The sequence below is a fragment of the Phaseolus vulgaris genome, chromosome 11 (assembly GCF_000499845.2).
Source record: "Phaseolus vulgaris cultivar G19833 chromosome 11, P. vulgaris v2.0, whole genome shotgun sequence".
Classification (NCBI taxonomy): Eukaryota; Viridiplantae; Streptophyta; class Magnoliopsida; order Fabales; family Fabaceae; genus Phaseolus; species Phaseolus vulgaris.
The window spans coordinates 44,093,176-44,109,741 of record NC_023749.2 but is presented as its reverse complement, the minus strand read 5'-3'; the positions used below and the strand labels follow the sequence as shown (position 1 = coordinate 44,109,741).

The 16,566-nt window shown below is 37.4% G+C and overlaps 3 protein-coding genes across 3 annotated transcripts; 2 read left to right on the top strand and 1 right to left on the bottom strand.

Annotated features, from left to right (window-relative positions):
• Positions 1-397: 397 nt before the first annotated feature.
• Positions 398-1,114, bottom strand: LOC137808224 (uncharacterized). Its single transcript, XM_068609234.1, has one exon. It carries the CDS (start codon positions 1,112-1,114, stop codon positions 398-400), a length of 717 nt encoding a protein of 238 aa, XP_068465335.1.
• A 3,783-nt stretch (positions 1,115-4,897) lies between these two features.
• Positions 4,898-6,298, top strand: LOC137832968 (uncharacterized). The gene is made up of 2 exons (XM_068641373.1): positions 4,898-5,207; positions 5,342-6,298. The coding sequence occupies exons 1-2, from the start codon at positions 4,976-4,978 to the stop codon at positions 6,133-6,135; spliced, it is 1,026 nt and encodes a 341-aa protein (XP_068497474.1). The 5' UTR covers positions 4,898-4,975; the 3' UTR covers positions 6,136-6,298.
• A 367-nt stretch (positions 6,299-6,665) lies between these two features.
• Positions 6,666-9,748, top strand: LOC137832960 (disease resistance protein RGA2-like). The gene has a single exon (XM_068641367.1). The coding sequence runs from the start codon at positions 6,728-6,730 to the stop codon at positions 9,515-9,517; it is 2,790 nt and encodes a 929-aa protein (XP_068497468.1). The 5' UTR covers positions 6,666-6,727; the 3' UTR covers positions 9,518-9,748.
• Positions 9,749-16,566: the final 6,818 nt, after the last annotated feature.

The following is a 16,566-nucleotide window of genomic DNA, read 5'->3' as shown; positions in this document are numbered from 1 at the left end:
CTCTTCCTTTGGTGAAACTTGATAATGTTTTTAATAGATATTCAACTTGTTTTTCCAGTTTCTTACAATTTTCACAAGTTTTTATTGATGCATGCAGACAAGTTAATTCAAGGCTAACCAAGTCAATTTTAGCGTTGTGTAATTCTTCTTCAAGAGCCTTAAATTTAGGTTCCAGTACCCTATTTACTTTGTTCAGTTTGTTACATATAACAACCAATCTATTTGCTTCATCATGTGTTTCCTTAAAGGCAATTAATAGTTGATCAAAATTTTCAGAATCAGTTGAATAGTCACTTACTGAATCAGATGCTGATCCTTCATCATTCACCATGAAGCACAGATTTGCTTCTTCACTTCTAGTTGAAGAGTCACTTGTTGAGGATACATCATTCTCTTCTCAAGAGATATAATCTCTTTTTCCTTTGCCTCTTTCACTCTTCCTGCTTGCTGATTTTTCTTTGTTTTGATTGTTTGGACAATCAACCTTTATATGACCTGGTTTGCCACAACCAAAGCAAGTATAACTAGAAGAATTTGAGTCATTGGATTTAGAATACCTTTTTCTTTGTTGAGTTCTGTCTCGGTTCTTCCTTTTAAGGAACCTGCTGAATTTTCTGGTGAGCAGACTCAAGGTCTCATCATGTTCAGAATTCTTCTCTTCCTCACTTGTATCATGTTCCATGGTAGTCTTTAAGGCAGTTCCTTTGGCCCTTTTCTCTATTGTTTCTTGTTCTTTCAATCTTTTGAGTTCTAACTCATGTTCAATCAATTTTCCAAAGAGTGCAACAGTAGACATCTTGGATAAATCTCTGGATTCAGAGATTGCTGTTACCTTAGGCTTCCAGCTCCTATCAAGGCATTTCAGCACCTTTATGTTGAGCTCTTCCTTGTCAAAGACCTTACCAAGACCAGTGAGTTGATTCACAATATGTGTAAACCGTTTCTGCACATCTACAATGCTTTCTTCTAATTGCATCCCAAACAACTCATACTCTTGAATGAGTGAATGCTTCCTCGAACGTTTCACATCATTTGTGCCCTCATGGGTTACCTCTAGTACTTCCCACATCTCTTTAGCTGAGTTGCATTGGGACACTCTAAAGAATTCATCCATATTCAATGCAGAGGTGATGATGTTCTTGGCTAAGGAGTCATATTGAGCCTTCTTCCTTTCAGTTTCACTCCATTCAGACCAAGGCTTCTTCACAGTTTCTTCTTTGACAACCGGCATAGGTATAAAAGGTCCACTGACCACTGCATCCCAAACACCCATGTCAATAGATTCTATGAAGATCTTCATTCTTATTTTCCATAAAGCATAATTCACACCACCAAACATAGGAGGTCTATTAATAGACGCACCTTCAGCAAAAGGCATTTTAAACTCAGACATAATGCATACACTTGAGCAAAATACAAGCCCTAGCTCTCGATACCAATTGTTGGGTCTATTAATGTCTAAGTTCAATTGGGGAGGGGCGAATCGAAGTTATAAAATTTTCGCAAACACAAACTGTTTTTCAATTTATCAGAGGAAAAAGAACAAATTGATTTTAAAATGAACAGATTGATTCTTCACAACACTTTAACACAAACAAAACCTATTCAGATCAGAATTGAGATCAAACAGTGAAATATGGCAAAAGCATATTGGTTCAGTTTTAACAGTTTTGAAGAACACAAAATATGCCAAAAGAGCAATCAAGAGTATTCAACTCAAGGTTTTAAAGACAATGAATCTTTATCAAGGATTTAATGAAGAAAACTATTCTTCCCCTAATCAATTACAAACTTATGTTCAAAAGCTTTGTTTATGTCTTGAAGAACTTTTCCAAATCACAAAGAACAGTTTTTATTAAGCCCAGAATTAACAGGTTTATTCTCAAGTAAACAGATTTCATTCTTGACAGATTAAACAAAAAAACAGAAATTAATGCAGGGTTAAGAAGATTTATGCAAGCACGGTTTATACTGGTTCCATCATAATGAGCTACATCCAGTTTCACCTCACTCCAAGGTGCAATCCACTAAAAACCAAATCCAAACAATTACAACACAACAGTTCTTGAAATCTACAAGAACAATACTAACAAAGTTGAAAAATCCTATTTCAGCACACATTGCACTCCAAGAAATCCTATCAAAGACACTTACACATTTACAAACAAAAATAAAGGAAAGATAACACCTGAAAAGAAGATGCAAGAACTCAAAACCAGTAGCTCAATTGCTGCAGAACTGCACCAGCACCTTCACCAAAATCAAGGTTCCCTAGAACAAGCACACTTGAAGATCACTTTGGAAAATCTTTCAAAAACTCAATTAAATCATTCTTCTCATACAGAAAGTGTTTAATCTCTGTCAAAATCGTGATTGCTCACCAACCTTTCATGTGAGAGAAGCTTTTCTTTATATAGAAAACAGTTTCTAACTACTTTTCAAAAACCAGTTGAAAAGCTGTTATGAAAACAATAGATTCAGTTTAAACTAAACAGATTTGTTTTAGGAAAACTGCCAACTCAGTTAACTAAAATAACTGACTGAGTTGTACCTTTGGTGCCCTAACCAACTTTCGAAAAGCCTTTCAGCAAACCAAAAATAAACCTATTCTTTTACAGAGAAACAGATTTATTTTTGTGCAATATCCTTATTTTTGAGAACACTCTAAAAAGCTTTTTGGAAAAACCTTTGACCACTTCAAATGCTTGATCTAAGCTTGACTAGGCATCTAGGACAGGTTATGTAGCAAAAGGCAACCTTACACATACACAAGCCTAAATACAAGATAATCTAAACCCATTACAATCTTCAAAACAAACTAGCTATTTTCCTACATCAAACACACTAAGACTGGATAGAGAAGAAGCTTCATCCATCTTCAACAATCTCCCCCTGTTTGATGGAGACAAATCCCCTTTGCTTTGCATAGCTTTGAAGGAAAGTCATGATCAATACTTGCATTGCACTTGGTTCCAGTATATGCACAAAAATTTGTTAGGTGTAAAACAAAACTTAACAGATTTGAGTATTGTGCTACCTCTCTGCAAGTTTAATACTTGAACCACATCAGTGTTGACGTTAATGTCAATAGGTGTCTTTTGACCAACAACACGTCTCAATGAGAGATGTTTCAATCTAGTAGGTCCTTTGTTGCCTCGTCCGGATCAGGGTCTGATTGGAGTCTAATCGTCATTCATATCTGTGTTAAAAAATTAGGTAACAAACATTAATTAATTTGCATCGAAAGAAAATCATATAAAATAAATACATAAAATTGTAAATGCGTATTATAAAAAAATTTCTAAATTTATTACCATAGTGGGTTGAGTGCTCATATGTAAATTCCTTCACTGTGGTGTTTACGGGTTGCATATACATCATCAACTACATCGTCATCTTCATTAATAGTCATTGGTGTGAATGAACGGGGTTACCATTTTCAATATCATTTATAACCTCCCCTTATTTTTTTTCCGTGTAAAACAACAACGGTAATAAAATAAAAAACAATGAATAGTGGGTCCACTGAAAGGCAATGATATTAACCTAACTCTCATGCCATATTAAAATTTAAAAAAAAAAAGAGAAATAAGACAAATCCTTGTATAAAATACACACATAAAATTATTTATTTATATAAAAATAATAAAAAAATAATATAACAGAATAATAAACATTATGAAGTTATACTCAACATCAAACTTTTGTAATTTTGAAACGTGAACTTTTTACTTTTTTTAACATTAATATTTCTCCTATATAATTGTTATGAAATAATCGACTTATCAATTAAAATAAAACTATAAAAGGATAATCATTTGTTAAAAGTAAAAGATGTATTTGTTACCATAAATAATATCTAATCAAAAAAATAATTTAGTATATATTTCTTTCTTTAGATCTGATTTAGTATTTTGAGTGCATTTGTATACATCCTTTTCATATAACTGCAGTTTTGCTTGGATGTTTAACGTGCATGAAGATACATCATACATGCATTTTTGCAGAATTAAGTTAAGTAAATATGAAAAAGTAAAAGTTGAGACTTTCTTTTATGCTTAATGGAAACGCAGTGTTTATGATAAATAAATAAATAAATTGTGCGCTTAGAAAAAAAATATAAACATATACCTTATGGACGGTAAAATTATGTTTTCTTCATCCTTTCTTTTGTCAAGGAACTGCGTAAGTTTCGTTTTTATTTTGCTTTCACTTTTGTGTCTCTTATTGTTTATTATTTTAATTCCTTAATTTATTTTATGTAATTTTAGTTTCTCAATTTTTAATTATTTATTTAGTTTTTATTTTAAAATTACGTGATGAAAAGACCATAACTATAATGTATTCCTTCTATTTGTAGTGTGTCATATACCCTAAGTCTTATACCAATATTGTTTACAATTTTCATTTTTACTATATCCAAAATAATAAAAATTACGGATGACTAAACTGAACATCAAATAAAAATTTATAAATAATTAAACATTAAATGATCACAATTTTATAAATAAAAATTCAGGATCAAAATTATGAATAATTAAAAATTAAGAAACTAAACTTAAAAAATACAAAATTCATAAAATGTCGGAACTAAAATTGCAATTAAGTTGTACACGAAAACATCCTAAATTTATAATTAATATATTACTTCACCCTTACCTCTCCCATAAGCTTGGCAGGTGCATTGATGAGGAGTTCATACACCAATTTTGCAGTTGAAGGAATGAGTTAACACCTTGAAATTCATATACCCTTCTATAAGAAGACAACAATTATGTGAATCCCTTTGATGATTCTTTATTCAATCATCCAAACCCATGTTCGTGCTTTAAATTTGATCCAGCAATAGATTAGGCTGCAAGTTTGCAAAAGCCACCTTCACAATAAGCAAGCAACATGGTGGATGTTGCATCTATAAATTTGGCTCTAACTCTCTTGTTTCTTTCTCATATTTCATCAACTAAGAGGTTTAAGTATGGAGATCACTAAAGGCAGTTCCATCATAATTGCTGTGTTATTGTTTGTGTCATGTTTGAGTCTGCAGGCCAATGCATATTATTACAGGCAATGTAGCACCAAAGGAACTAGATGCTATGGAAAATACATTAGATGTCCAAATGAGTGCCCCAGCAGTGAATCAACAGATCCTAAGGCTAAGGTTTGTCAAATTGATTGTGACAAACCCATATGCAGGGCTGTATGCAGAAGTAAGACAAACCATCCTTTCATTCTTCCTCTTTCTACCCTTCAAACAATTTCTCTTTGCTACTTATTTCAACTAGAATTGAGTTAGAAGATACATTATAACATGCTTGATAAAATTGGTTTTTGTGATTTGAAGGTCGCAAACCAAACTGCAATGCACCAGGATCAGGTTGCTATGACCCTCGTTTCATTGGTGGGGATGGGAGAGTGTTCTACTTCCACGGAAAGACCAATGAACACTTCGCCTTAGTCTCTGACTCCTCCCTTCAAATCAATGCTCGCTTCATTGGACACAGGCCAGCAGGTAGAGCCAGAGACTACACATGGATTCAAGCCCTTGGAGTCCTTTTCAACTCCAAAACCTTATCACTTGAAGCTCCCAAAACATCCCAATGGAATGAAGATGTTGACCATCTCAAATTCACATACAATGGAAACCGTCTACTTCTCCCTCAGGGCCCTCTCTCCACTTGGCACTCTCCACAAAAAGATGTGAAAGTGGAGAGAGTAGCTGCCAGGAACAGTGTCATAGTCACGCTAGAGGATGTTGCTGAAATTTTGGTGAATGTGGTGCCAGTGACCAAAGAAGATGATGCAGTTCACAACTACCAAGTGCCTCAGGATGATTGCTTTGCCCACTTGGAAGTTCAATTCAGATTCTTCGGGTTGTCCCCTAAGGTGGATGGTGTGCTTGGGAGGACTTACAGGGAAGATTTTGAGAACCCTGCAAAGGTTGGTGTGGCAATGCCTGTTGTTGGAGGAGAGGACAAATACAGGACTACCTCCTTGCTTTCTCCAAACTGTGCTTCTTGTGTCTTCTCACCACCTACTTCCCATCACATTGAGGCCACTGAAGTGAGTGCAGAGTTAATGGGCACCCTTGATTGCTCCAAGTTTTCTTATGGCTTGGGAATCGTTTGCAAGAAATGAAAAATCTCATTCAAAAACTTAATATGCCTACTTGAGGTGAAAGTCTGTAACCTTCTAAAATTAATGTCTTAAAAGTTGTTAAATCTTTCCTGTATTTCAATGTTGTGCAAGTCTTGTATTAACGTGTATTGAATATTTGAATAAAAAAATTATTTTCTGTTTATTTTCCACCCAACCCAATAGCTCTTGTGGTGTAGGAATCTCAAATAGAAGCCCTTTGGGAAAAGGAATAAAGAAAAAGCTGATGAAAATTAATGTAGCAGATAATAAGTCTAGTTCTATAATCTCAGAAACATAAGGAGAAAAAGGAAAGGCTTTGTGTACACTCCAAATCTCATCTATAGAAGACTGAAATGTCATCAGTGGTTAAGGGAATCCTGGTGACTTGTGCATGCAACTGCTTTAAACTATTCCGAGATTGTTGCATTAAATGATTCCTGCCTTACTGTTTGAGAAACCTTGGCTTGCTTACAATGATTTTTTGGTAGGCAACCACATGTTAAGTGCAAATAAAACTTGTTCTTTGTTAATCTTCTTCCCTCTTGCTTCATACAGCCCCCCCTCTTCAATCTCCATCTTTCAGAGTTGCAACATGGCTGGGGCTATCCTTGAAACTGTGCTTGAGAATTTGAACTCACTCGAGCTGGAACTATGCTTGGGTTTCAATCAAGACACGAAAAGGCTTGCCAGTTTGCTTACTACAATCAGGGGTACTCTTGAGGATGCTGAGCAGAAACAGCTCTCTAATAGACCTGTAAAAGATTGGCTGGGAAAGCTAAAAGATGCAGCTCACGTCCTCGATGACATCTTGGATGAGTTTGCCTCTGAATCATTGAGATTGGAGGGTCAAGGAGTCAAGTGTGGTCCATCAAACAAGGTACAAAGCTCTTGCTTATCCTCTTTTCATCCCAAGAATGTTGCTTTTCGCTGCAAAAATGCTAAGAAAATGAAAAAAATTAGTGAGAGATTGGAAGCAATTGCTGAAGAAAGTACTAAGTTTCACTTGACTGAGATAGAGATGGTTCCTCGGAGAGAGAGTGGAGTAACTGAATGGCGTCAAAAAACGTTATTCGTCACTGAATCAAAAGTCTACGGGAGAGAAGGAGATAGAGACAAAATTGTAGACTTTTTGACTGGTTATGATTCTCATTCTGAGAATGCATCAGTCTATACAATTGTAGGTGAAGGTGGACTTGGAAAAACAACACTTGCCCAGCTTATCTTCAAGGATGAGAGGATAGTCAACTACTTTGAGTTAAGAATTTGGGTCCGTGTTTCAGAAGATTTCAGATTGAAGAGAGTGATAAAGGCTATCATTGAAGCAGCATCTAGGCATCCCTGTGAGGATATGGATCTAGAACCTCTACAAGTAAGACTACGAGATCTGCTTCGAAGAAAAAGATATTTGCTTGTTTTGGATGACGTGTGGATTGACGAACCAGAGAGTTGGTCACAGCTGAAATATGTATTATTGTCTTGTGATGATGCAAAGGGTTCTTTTATCTTGGTAACTACACGCCTCCCAAAGACAGTTGCCGCTAGCATGGGAACAGTGCCTCCTCATGAATTACCAGTGCTATCTGATAATGATTGTTGGGAAATTTTTAAACATCGTGCCTTTGGACAAAACGAGGTAGAACAGGTAGGGCTTGTGTCAACAGGGAAGGAGATAGTAAGGAAATGTAGGGGAGTGCCTCTTGCAGTGAAAGCAATGGGAGGTATGTTAAGTTTCAAAAGAGAGGAAAAAGAGTGGCTCTCTGTTAAGGAAAGCAACCTGTGGAGTTTAGCACAACATGAAAAAAACTCTGTAATACCTGTCTTGAGATTAAGTTACCTAGACTTACCAATGAAACTCAGACAATGTTTTGCATATTGTGCAAGGTTTCGCAAAGGTGAGACAATAAGTAAGCAAGATTTAATTGAACATTGGATGGCTAATGGATTCATTCCATCTAGTGAAACGGTAGATGATGAAGATACTGGTGATTCTATGTGGAATGAATTATACTGTAGATCATTTTTCCAAGATATCGAGACAGATGAAGTTGGCAAAGTTAAAAGTTTCAAGATGCATGATCTTGTTCACGATCTTGCACAATTTCTTGCAGAAGATGTTTGTTGCATTACATATGACAGTGATGTAACTACCTTGTCTGACAAAATCCACCATGTCCAAGATCATAGGGCTGCGTGGGATGTATCCGAGGAATCCATTAATTCAATGCAGTTGCATCAAGTCAAATCTTTGAGAACCTACATTGGCCAACTTTATCCTGTTGTATTCAAATGCTACTCTTTGCGTGTGCTATGGTGCACAGCGGTTAAAGAAGTATCAAATTCAATTTGTGATTTAAAACATCTAAGATACTTAAATCTCTCACAGGGTAACTTCAAAACTCTTCCAGAATCATTAGGAAAACTATGGAATTTGCATATACTGAAACTAGATTATTGCTATCGTCTCAAAGAGTTGCCTAACAGATTAACAGGCTTAAAAGCACTAGAACAACTCTCTTTGAAGGATTGCTACAACCTATCAAGCTTGCCTCCTCATTTAGGGAAGTTAAGTTGCCTAAAGAAACTAAGCACGTATTTGGTTGGTAGGGAAAGAAGGTTCCATTTAGCAGAACTAGGGTCACTAAAGCTGAAAGGATATCTTCAGATAAAGCATCTGGAGAAGGTGAAAAGTGTAAGAGATGCCAAAGAAGCCAAGTTGTCAAATAAGGAACTGAAGAAGTTGTACTTGTCATGGGATGAAAATGAAGAATCGGAATTACAAGAAAACGTTGAGGAGATTCTTGGAGCCCTTCAACCTGATACCCAACAACTCCAAAGTTTGACATTGCAAGGATACAAAGGTGCAAAATTTCCACTGTGGCTGTCAAGTTCTTGTTCCCTCAAGGAATTAGCAATTGTGGGGTGTCGTAAATTCAATGTGTCATCAGGTTTTGAATGCCTTGAGGATTTGTTGGTTTACCGATGCAAAGAGGTGGAACATTTGCATGAGCCTTTACAACGTATGACTTCCTTGCAGTCGTTGAGATTATGGGATCTTCCTAACGTCGAAACCTTGTCTGGGTGCTTTGCGAACCTTCCCTTGCTTCGGAGTTTATCGTTACTTCATCTTCCGAACCTCAAATCCTTGCCTGACTGCTTTGGAGACCTTCCCTTGCTTCGGAGTTTAATACTGCGGGATCTTCCGAACGTGGAATCCTTGCCTGACTGCTTCGGGAACTTTGGCTTGCTTCGTGAATTGGTTATTGGTGACTGTTCCAAGTTGACGTGTCTTCCTACGAGCCTGAACCTCAAAAGTTTGGAGAAAGTGGAGATTTACCATTGCCCTTCTTTATTTCTGAGAAGGGAACACCAGATCACACCTTAAAAATCCATCTCCTTTCAGAAATTAAAGTCATCGATCAAATAACCATCCATAGGTCAAATCTTTTTTTTTTAAATTAAAATAAGGTTCTTGTACTGTATAAAGTAAACTTTGTCTAAAGTGTGTCTTTGATTGATAAAATTAATCACCATTTTACTGTTTTCGCTTTATCAATTCGTAAGAACATGTTGATCATGTAAGAACTAATTGAAGGAATAAGAGAAGACAAAAGATTGTAACAACTGATTGAACGTAATTGCACAGAATTGCAAAACTGATCTTATTCATTTTGATTCACTCAATCATATATATAATAATTACAATTACTGAAAGCTATAAACTAGGAATACTAACAGTCTGTAAATTGACCATTAATGCAATATAACGGTAAAATAGTTTAAGGGTAATAAAATCTGAATTAATAATAATAAAATCTGAATTAATAACCAACATCCTCCCTTAATTCTGATTTAGAACAATCTTCCCAATTTGAGTTATGATATTATTTTTCTCAATCACCATCAATTCTTCATTCATAGCCTTTTGCCATTTGGGGGTGTTGAATGGCATCGACAAGTCTCACAGGTTCTGATTCTGCAAGAAAAGCAAAGTGAACCAAATCTCCATTGTCATCAACTTCATCATCAAGATTTACTTTGCAATCTTGAAGATGTACAGGTTGTCATTGTTGCCTTCTTGGTCGCTCCATCATAGTTGCAATTGCAACTTCAGGTTGAATTACAACTTCAGGTTGAACTACAGGTGCTTCAAGAGTGACTCTATCTTCCACATCATCGTTCAAAAAGTAAATATATCGTTTTTTCTAATCCATTTCAGCTGTTGCATTCCATTGCCATTCCTCATCTTCGGCAAATGTAACATCACGACTAACAATCACCTTTTTTGTCATTGGATTGTACAATTTGTATCCCCCATGCTTATATCCAATGAAAATGGTCTTCACTGCCTTATCATCCAACTTTGATCTTGTTGCATTGGGAACATGAGCATAAGTAATCGACCCAAATGCCTTCAAGTGTTGCACATTGGGTTTGAATCCACTCCATGCCTCAATTGGAGTTGTGTTAGGAACACTCCGAGTGGGTGATCTGTTTATCAAATATACCGCACATGTTACGGCCTCAGCCCAAAAATAATTTGGCATACCTTTCGCTTTAAGCATGCTCCTCACCATGTCCATGATTGTTCTATTCTTTTTCTCAACAACTCCGTTGTGTTGAGGTGTGTAGGGGCAAGTTATGTTATGTTGCAACCCAAGTTCTTCACAGTGCCTCTTGAATTCATTAGACTTGTACTCACCTCCTCCATCACTACGCACCATCTTAATTTGTCTGTCACTCTCTCTTTCAACAAATGCTTTAAATATTTTAAAGTAGTGGAATACCTCATCCTTGCTTTTCAATACATAAATCCAGGTTTTCCTTGAAAAATCATCAATAAAGGTTAAAACATACTTATTACCTCCAACTGATGATATGTTCATCGGGCCACAAACATCTATATGAACAAGCTCCAAAGGAAATTTTGCACGCCAAGGCTCCTTAACAAATGGTGTCCTGTTATTCTTTCCAAAAATGCAAGCCTCACACAATTGATCAGGGTGATGAATATGGGGTAAACCATTCACTAAATTTCTTTTGGAAAGATTTTCCAAACTCTTGAAATTTAAGTGCCCAAAGCGTAAATGCCATAACCACGATTCATTATTCACTATTGCATTCAAACACTTGAAATCACCCATTTGAATATCTACTGGAAACATGCGGTTTTTTGATAAAAAGGTTTTAAGAATCAAATTACCTTTTTTATCAAAAATTGATAATTTATTTTCAACTATGTGCATCTCATAACCCTTCTCAGCCAGTTGCCCCATACTCAACAAATTACTTTTCATATCAGGTACATAGAAAACATCATAGATGTACCTGTGATCACCATTCTTCAATGTGATAAGAATTTTCCCTTTTCCAGTCACCGGAACGAACCTGCCATCACCGAATTTCACTTTTGTGCGAAATGAGTCATCCAAATCTTCAAACAACTCCTTCTGACCACACATATGATTTGTGAAACCTGTATCCAAATACCAAGTCTGATTGTTTGGGTTTCATTTGATGTGGCTATCATTAGTACTGTATGATCCTCTTCATCTTGTACGTGATTACTGTCTTCTTGAGCACAATTGGCAGCATGATTATCACCTTTTGATTTGCACTCATTTGCGTAATGGCCACGTTTATGGCAATTATAACACTCAACATTTGATTTATTATAAATGCCTCCTCGTCCTCCACGACCACGTTCCCCGTGCCAAGCGCCTCCATGATTCTGGCCACCACGACCTTTGCTGAAATAGCTACCATGTTTATGATAGGAGCTACCAATTGAGGCTTGTGCTTGTAAAGCCTGTTCAATTGGTTTTTCAATCTTATTATCATTCATCCGCTGCTCATGCGCTCGTAGAGAACCAGACAATAACCTTACTGTCATTTTTGAAATGTCATTGGCCTCTTCAATTGCGGCAACAACATGTTCAAATCTGGGAGTTAAAGACCTCAAAATCTTTTCCACCTTTGCCTGCTCCGAATGTGTTTCACCATTGGTCTTCATTTGATTTGTCAAGGCAATAACTTTATTTATATAGACATCAATAGTCTCTATGGTTTCCATCTGCAGCAGTTCATATTGGCGTCTTAGGGTTTGAAGACGCACCCTCTTGATCTTATCATCACCTTTATAATTGGTTGACAAAATTGTCCAAGCCTCACTAGCAGTTGTTGCTCCTTCTATCTACTCAAACGTCTCGTCATTCATCCCTTGATGAATGAGATACAAAGCCTTATTGTCCTTCTTCTTCTGGTCACGTACTCGTTGCGCCTCAGTTGCATTAGCAGCTAATGCAAACACTCCACTTTCAACGACATCCCATAACTCATGATAATCAAACAAAACTCTCATTTGCACACACCACCGATTGTAATTTTTTTCATCAAGGATAGAGACTGATAATTTGGTAGAGTTCATGATAACAGACTAGCTCTTGATACCAGTTGTAGGAACTAATTGAAGGAAATAAGAGAAGACAAAAGATTGTAGCAATTGATTGAACGTAATTGCACAGAATTGCAAAACTGATCTTATTCATTTTGATTCACTCAATCATATATATAATAATTACAATTACTGGAAGCTATAAACTAGGAATACTAACAGGCCTGTAAATTGACCATTAATGCAATATAACGGTAAAATAGTTTAAGGGTAATAAAATATGAATTAATAATAATAAAATCTGAATTAATAACCAACAGATCATACTAGATGAATTAATTACAGAAGGATAAATGTGATAAATTGATATAATTACAAATTGTGATGTTTGGAAGTTCCGTTTTCCATGATCCATTTCCACCATTTTTTTAGCATACGTGGATTGTGAATTTATTGGAACCTTCAGATATTGCCAAATATATTAAAATAGAGTGATGCAGAAATTAAGTAGGAATTGTGGAGATTACACAGTGAACATGCCTGTTCGATTTTAGATCTAGGGGAGAATTTTGCGGATCCGAAAAACAAATGTTTGCAATTTTAAGATGGTCGCGCCACCTAGATCTTCTTCCTCCTTTTCCAACAATCTTTTTGACGACACTTCTGATCTTGCAAAACAGCTTTCCTTCTTATCTGTATTTTTTTAGCTTTCTCCTTTGTCTATAAATAGAGGCACAAGAATGCTCCAACATCATCCAAACTTCTTTATATTTTTTTCCATTACTCTTCAAAATAGAATATTTTTAGTGATCTTCACTATACTTCCATTTTCCGATATTCTGGTTTTTACTCTTCAATAGTTAGTTGCTGGTTCTGATATCCTCGAATTATTCAAGAAGTTCCCGTTGTATCTTAGGGGACTTGCACAATACACCACGGATAAGTCCTTACGACCAGTGATTACCCATCTCAGGAAATCAACATTGTTCGTGTCCTAAAGTCTTATTTACTACAATTGTAAGGACTTATTGCTGACAATACGGACAACAACAACTCTACATTGCAAACGTCAAACATTGTTTCCGCAACTCAAACCATTTTTGCGAAACCATTTCCAAACGTCTCGAATATTGAAATTTTCATCGGTCAAAATTTCCAACGTTGGCAAGAACGTGTGTCCACCCTCTCAGACATGTACGAAGTCGCCTTTGCACTTACGACTTCTAAACCCGATTCAAGCATGCCCGCAAAACAAATTGATGTTTGGACCCATTCAAATAAGGCATGTCGTCACACCTTACTCAGTGCGTTATCTAACGATTTGTTCGATGTCTATTGTTCTTACAAGGAAGCAAAAGATATTTGAGATTCCCTTATCCTCAAATACAATGTTGATGACGTCGATAGACAAAGGTTCGTGATCGGAAACTACTATCGCTTGGAGATAATAAAAGAAAAAGACATAGAAATTCAAATAAAGTAATACCACAAGTTGCTTGAAGATATCAAATTAGAGAGAATAGCCTTGCCTGATGAACTCGTGTCGGAACTATTGATCAAAAAGTTTTTGCAATCTTAGACTAATTACAAAGAGCAACTGAAGCACAGACACAAACAAATGTCACTACCAGATTTGATCACCCACATCATTATTGAAGACACAAACAGAAAAAAAGTGTGTTGTTGCAAGGGCCAAAACTTTGTTTACCAAAGCAAACATGGTAGATGACAAACCAACTCCAAAATGGTACGAGAAAAACGAAAATTGCTTTGTTTGTGGAAAGGCAAGTCATCATGCACCTCAGTGCAAACATAGGGCCAAAAACGACAACCCTTCTAAGGTAGATATAGCAAAAGGAGAATATACCATTATTGTAGTCGTTTCACAAGTAAATATTGTGACCAATGTGAATAAATTAGTGGTAGACTCTAGAGCTACCAAACTCATATGTGCAAACAGAAACGCGTTTACCTTCTACACAAATGTGGGGGATGGAGAAGAAAAAGTTTATCTCGATGATAAACAAGCATGATATTCGATTTTTTAGAAGAAAAAAAAATTACATTAAGATAGAATCTCATTTCGAGGATTAAATGCTAGCTAGTAACACAAAGAAATGAAAAAGATATTCCAACGAAAACATTGGCATTTGGTAGTATATGGAGGGATATTTTTGCGATAATCCAAGTAGTGAATTTGTGTTGTTTGGAAGTTCGTAAATCTCTTCCATGACCCATTTCAGCGATTTCTTTGTAGCATATGATTATTGTATGGGCAGGAATGTTCGGGATCTCGGTCCAAGCATTTCGCTATGGTCAGCTCGGCTTTGGACCCAAAAGGCGGGTCATGGGCTCGATCCAGTTTTAATGGTAAGCTCGGTGTTCTCGCCGGTTGGCTACGACGGATGCTTTGGCGCTTCTATCTTCGCCTGAGAACCGTGCCTTCTCGGTTAAGAAACCTTTCACCTGAAAAGACAAAGAGGCCCCCTAGCGACCGTTTGCACTCCGACGCTCAAGTCAGTATTAGGGCAGAGAACACTAAGTGTATAGAATAACTTCAGTCTTAAAAATTGCGTACCTTACTAGGGTTCTTGGCACCCTTTATATAGCCTGAAACTAGGGTTTACCTTTGCGTTATCGCCCTTGACTAGTGTTCCTTGGGAATGTCCTTGCGCCGCTATTCGTAGAATCTTAGCGTATCTGGCACATGGACTTCCCTTAATTGAAGTGCAACGACTGACAAAGTGGCCGCTTGGATACCAACTCGTGCACCTAATCTCTCACGCCATCTGCTTCGTGGGTGCCCTAAGTATTCACGTGCCATGCATGCAGCTTTCCCTGGAAACCCTAACCTTAATGGGCCTTAACGCCTCCTAGGATTATTCACACATGCTGCGCCTTCATGCGTCATACACACCACGTGCATGGATCCCTCGTGACTTAGGCTTCCCACATATCTCATGTCTTTAACTGTTATCTTAACGAAACTCTAAGGCCCACCTTACGGGGCCTTCCACTACGTCCTGATGGCCAATGTCCGAACTTCTCCCTCTACTGGCAAGGTCCGATATCGATCTTCAACATCGGGCTTAGGGTAGCAACCTCAAAGACTAACCAACTCCCGGGTATGTGTCTGGGGCCCACTTCACGTGGTTCCCCTCCATTACCATGTACCGATGCGCGATGTCTTAGGTCAGCCTCTGAGTCGATGACCGAGGACTGGTCGGGACACAAGCCCCCCAGTCTCGAGCTGTAACTTGTTTCAGTGAAGAGACTAAGTGATCGCGCTGCGCGACCTACATGGCACTGGGTTGCGGGTGTGAACAGTACACTGAAGTGACATCCCATCATTCTCCGCGTAATTGTTATACACGTGTCAAGATCGACGGTTGGGACTTATTGGCGCTTGAACTGCCTCGTTCACTGTTCAAACATTTTAACCATTGCGCTCCCACCACTGTTTCATCACTTTCACTTATCGAGCCTCCACTTAGCTTTCTGCGCAGAAAAACGCTCTCTTATCTTGCTTTCGAAATTCAAGCCTTCGAACTTCAATACTCGAAAGGTATGATTTTTATTCCCCGATTGCCTTGCCACTTACGATTTTATTGTTTGCAACATGATTATACCTTCCTGGGACTGTTCATGATTTCTACATTTCTCTGTGCGTTTATTTCTACTATCCATGCTTCGGGTCTCTGTTTTCTGGGTTTCTTCTAATGCTATCGAGTCGCGCCGCCTTCCTCCTTTCTTTTCCTTTTTAGCTTTCTTATCAATATGACTAAACGAACGAAGCGAGTTCCCGAAACGGCTTCTCCTTCAGAATCTAACTCTGCTTCAACTTCGTCATCGTCCTCCGCTCCTCCTTCTACCTCAGTTCCCCCCCCTCCTGCCTCTTTCTATGAGTCTCTATACCTCTTGGCTCCGACGGACCTTTTAGGGGAGACATCCACCTTCACTACCCTGAAAAGCATAGCAGCTTACAAAAAGAAACAATAGTGCCATCCGTCGCGCGTCTTTAGTAAAGACCATGATAAGTT

Excerpts from the sequence above, each read along its gene's own strand:
- LOC137808224 (XM_068609234.1), bottom strand. The coding sequence starts at position 1,114 with ATGGATGAATTCTTTAGAGTGTCCCAATGCAACTCAGCTAAAGAGATG.
- LOC137832968 (XM_068641373.1), top strand. The coding sequence starts at position 4,976 with ATGGAGATCACTAAAGGCAGTTCCATCATAATTGCTGTGTTATTGTTT. Across the intron at positions 5,208-5,341 it reads ATGCAGGGCTGTATGCAGAA|GTCGCAAACCAAACTGCAAT; the intron begins GTAAGACAAACC and ends TGTGATTTGAAG.
- LOC137832960 (XM_068641367.1), top strand. The coding sequence starts at position 6,728 with ATGGCTGGGGCTATCCTTGAAACTGTGCTTGAGAATTTGAACTCACTC.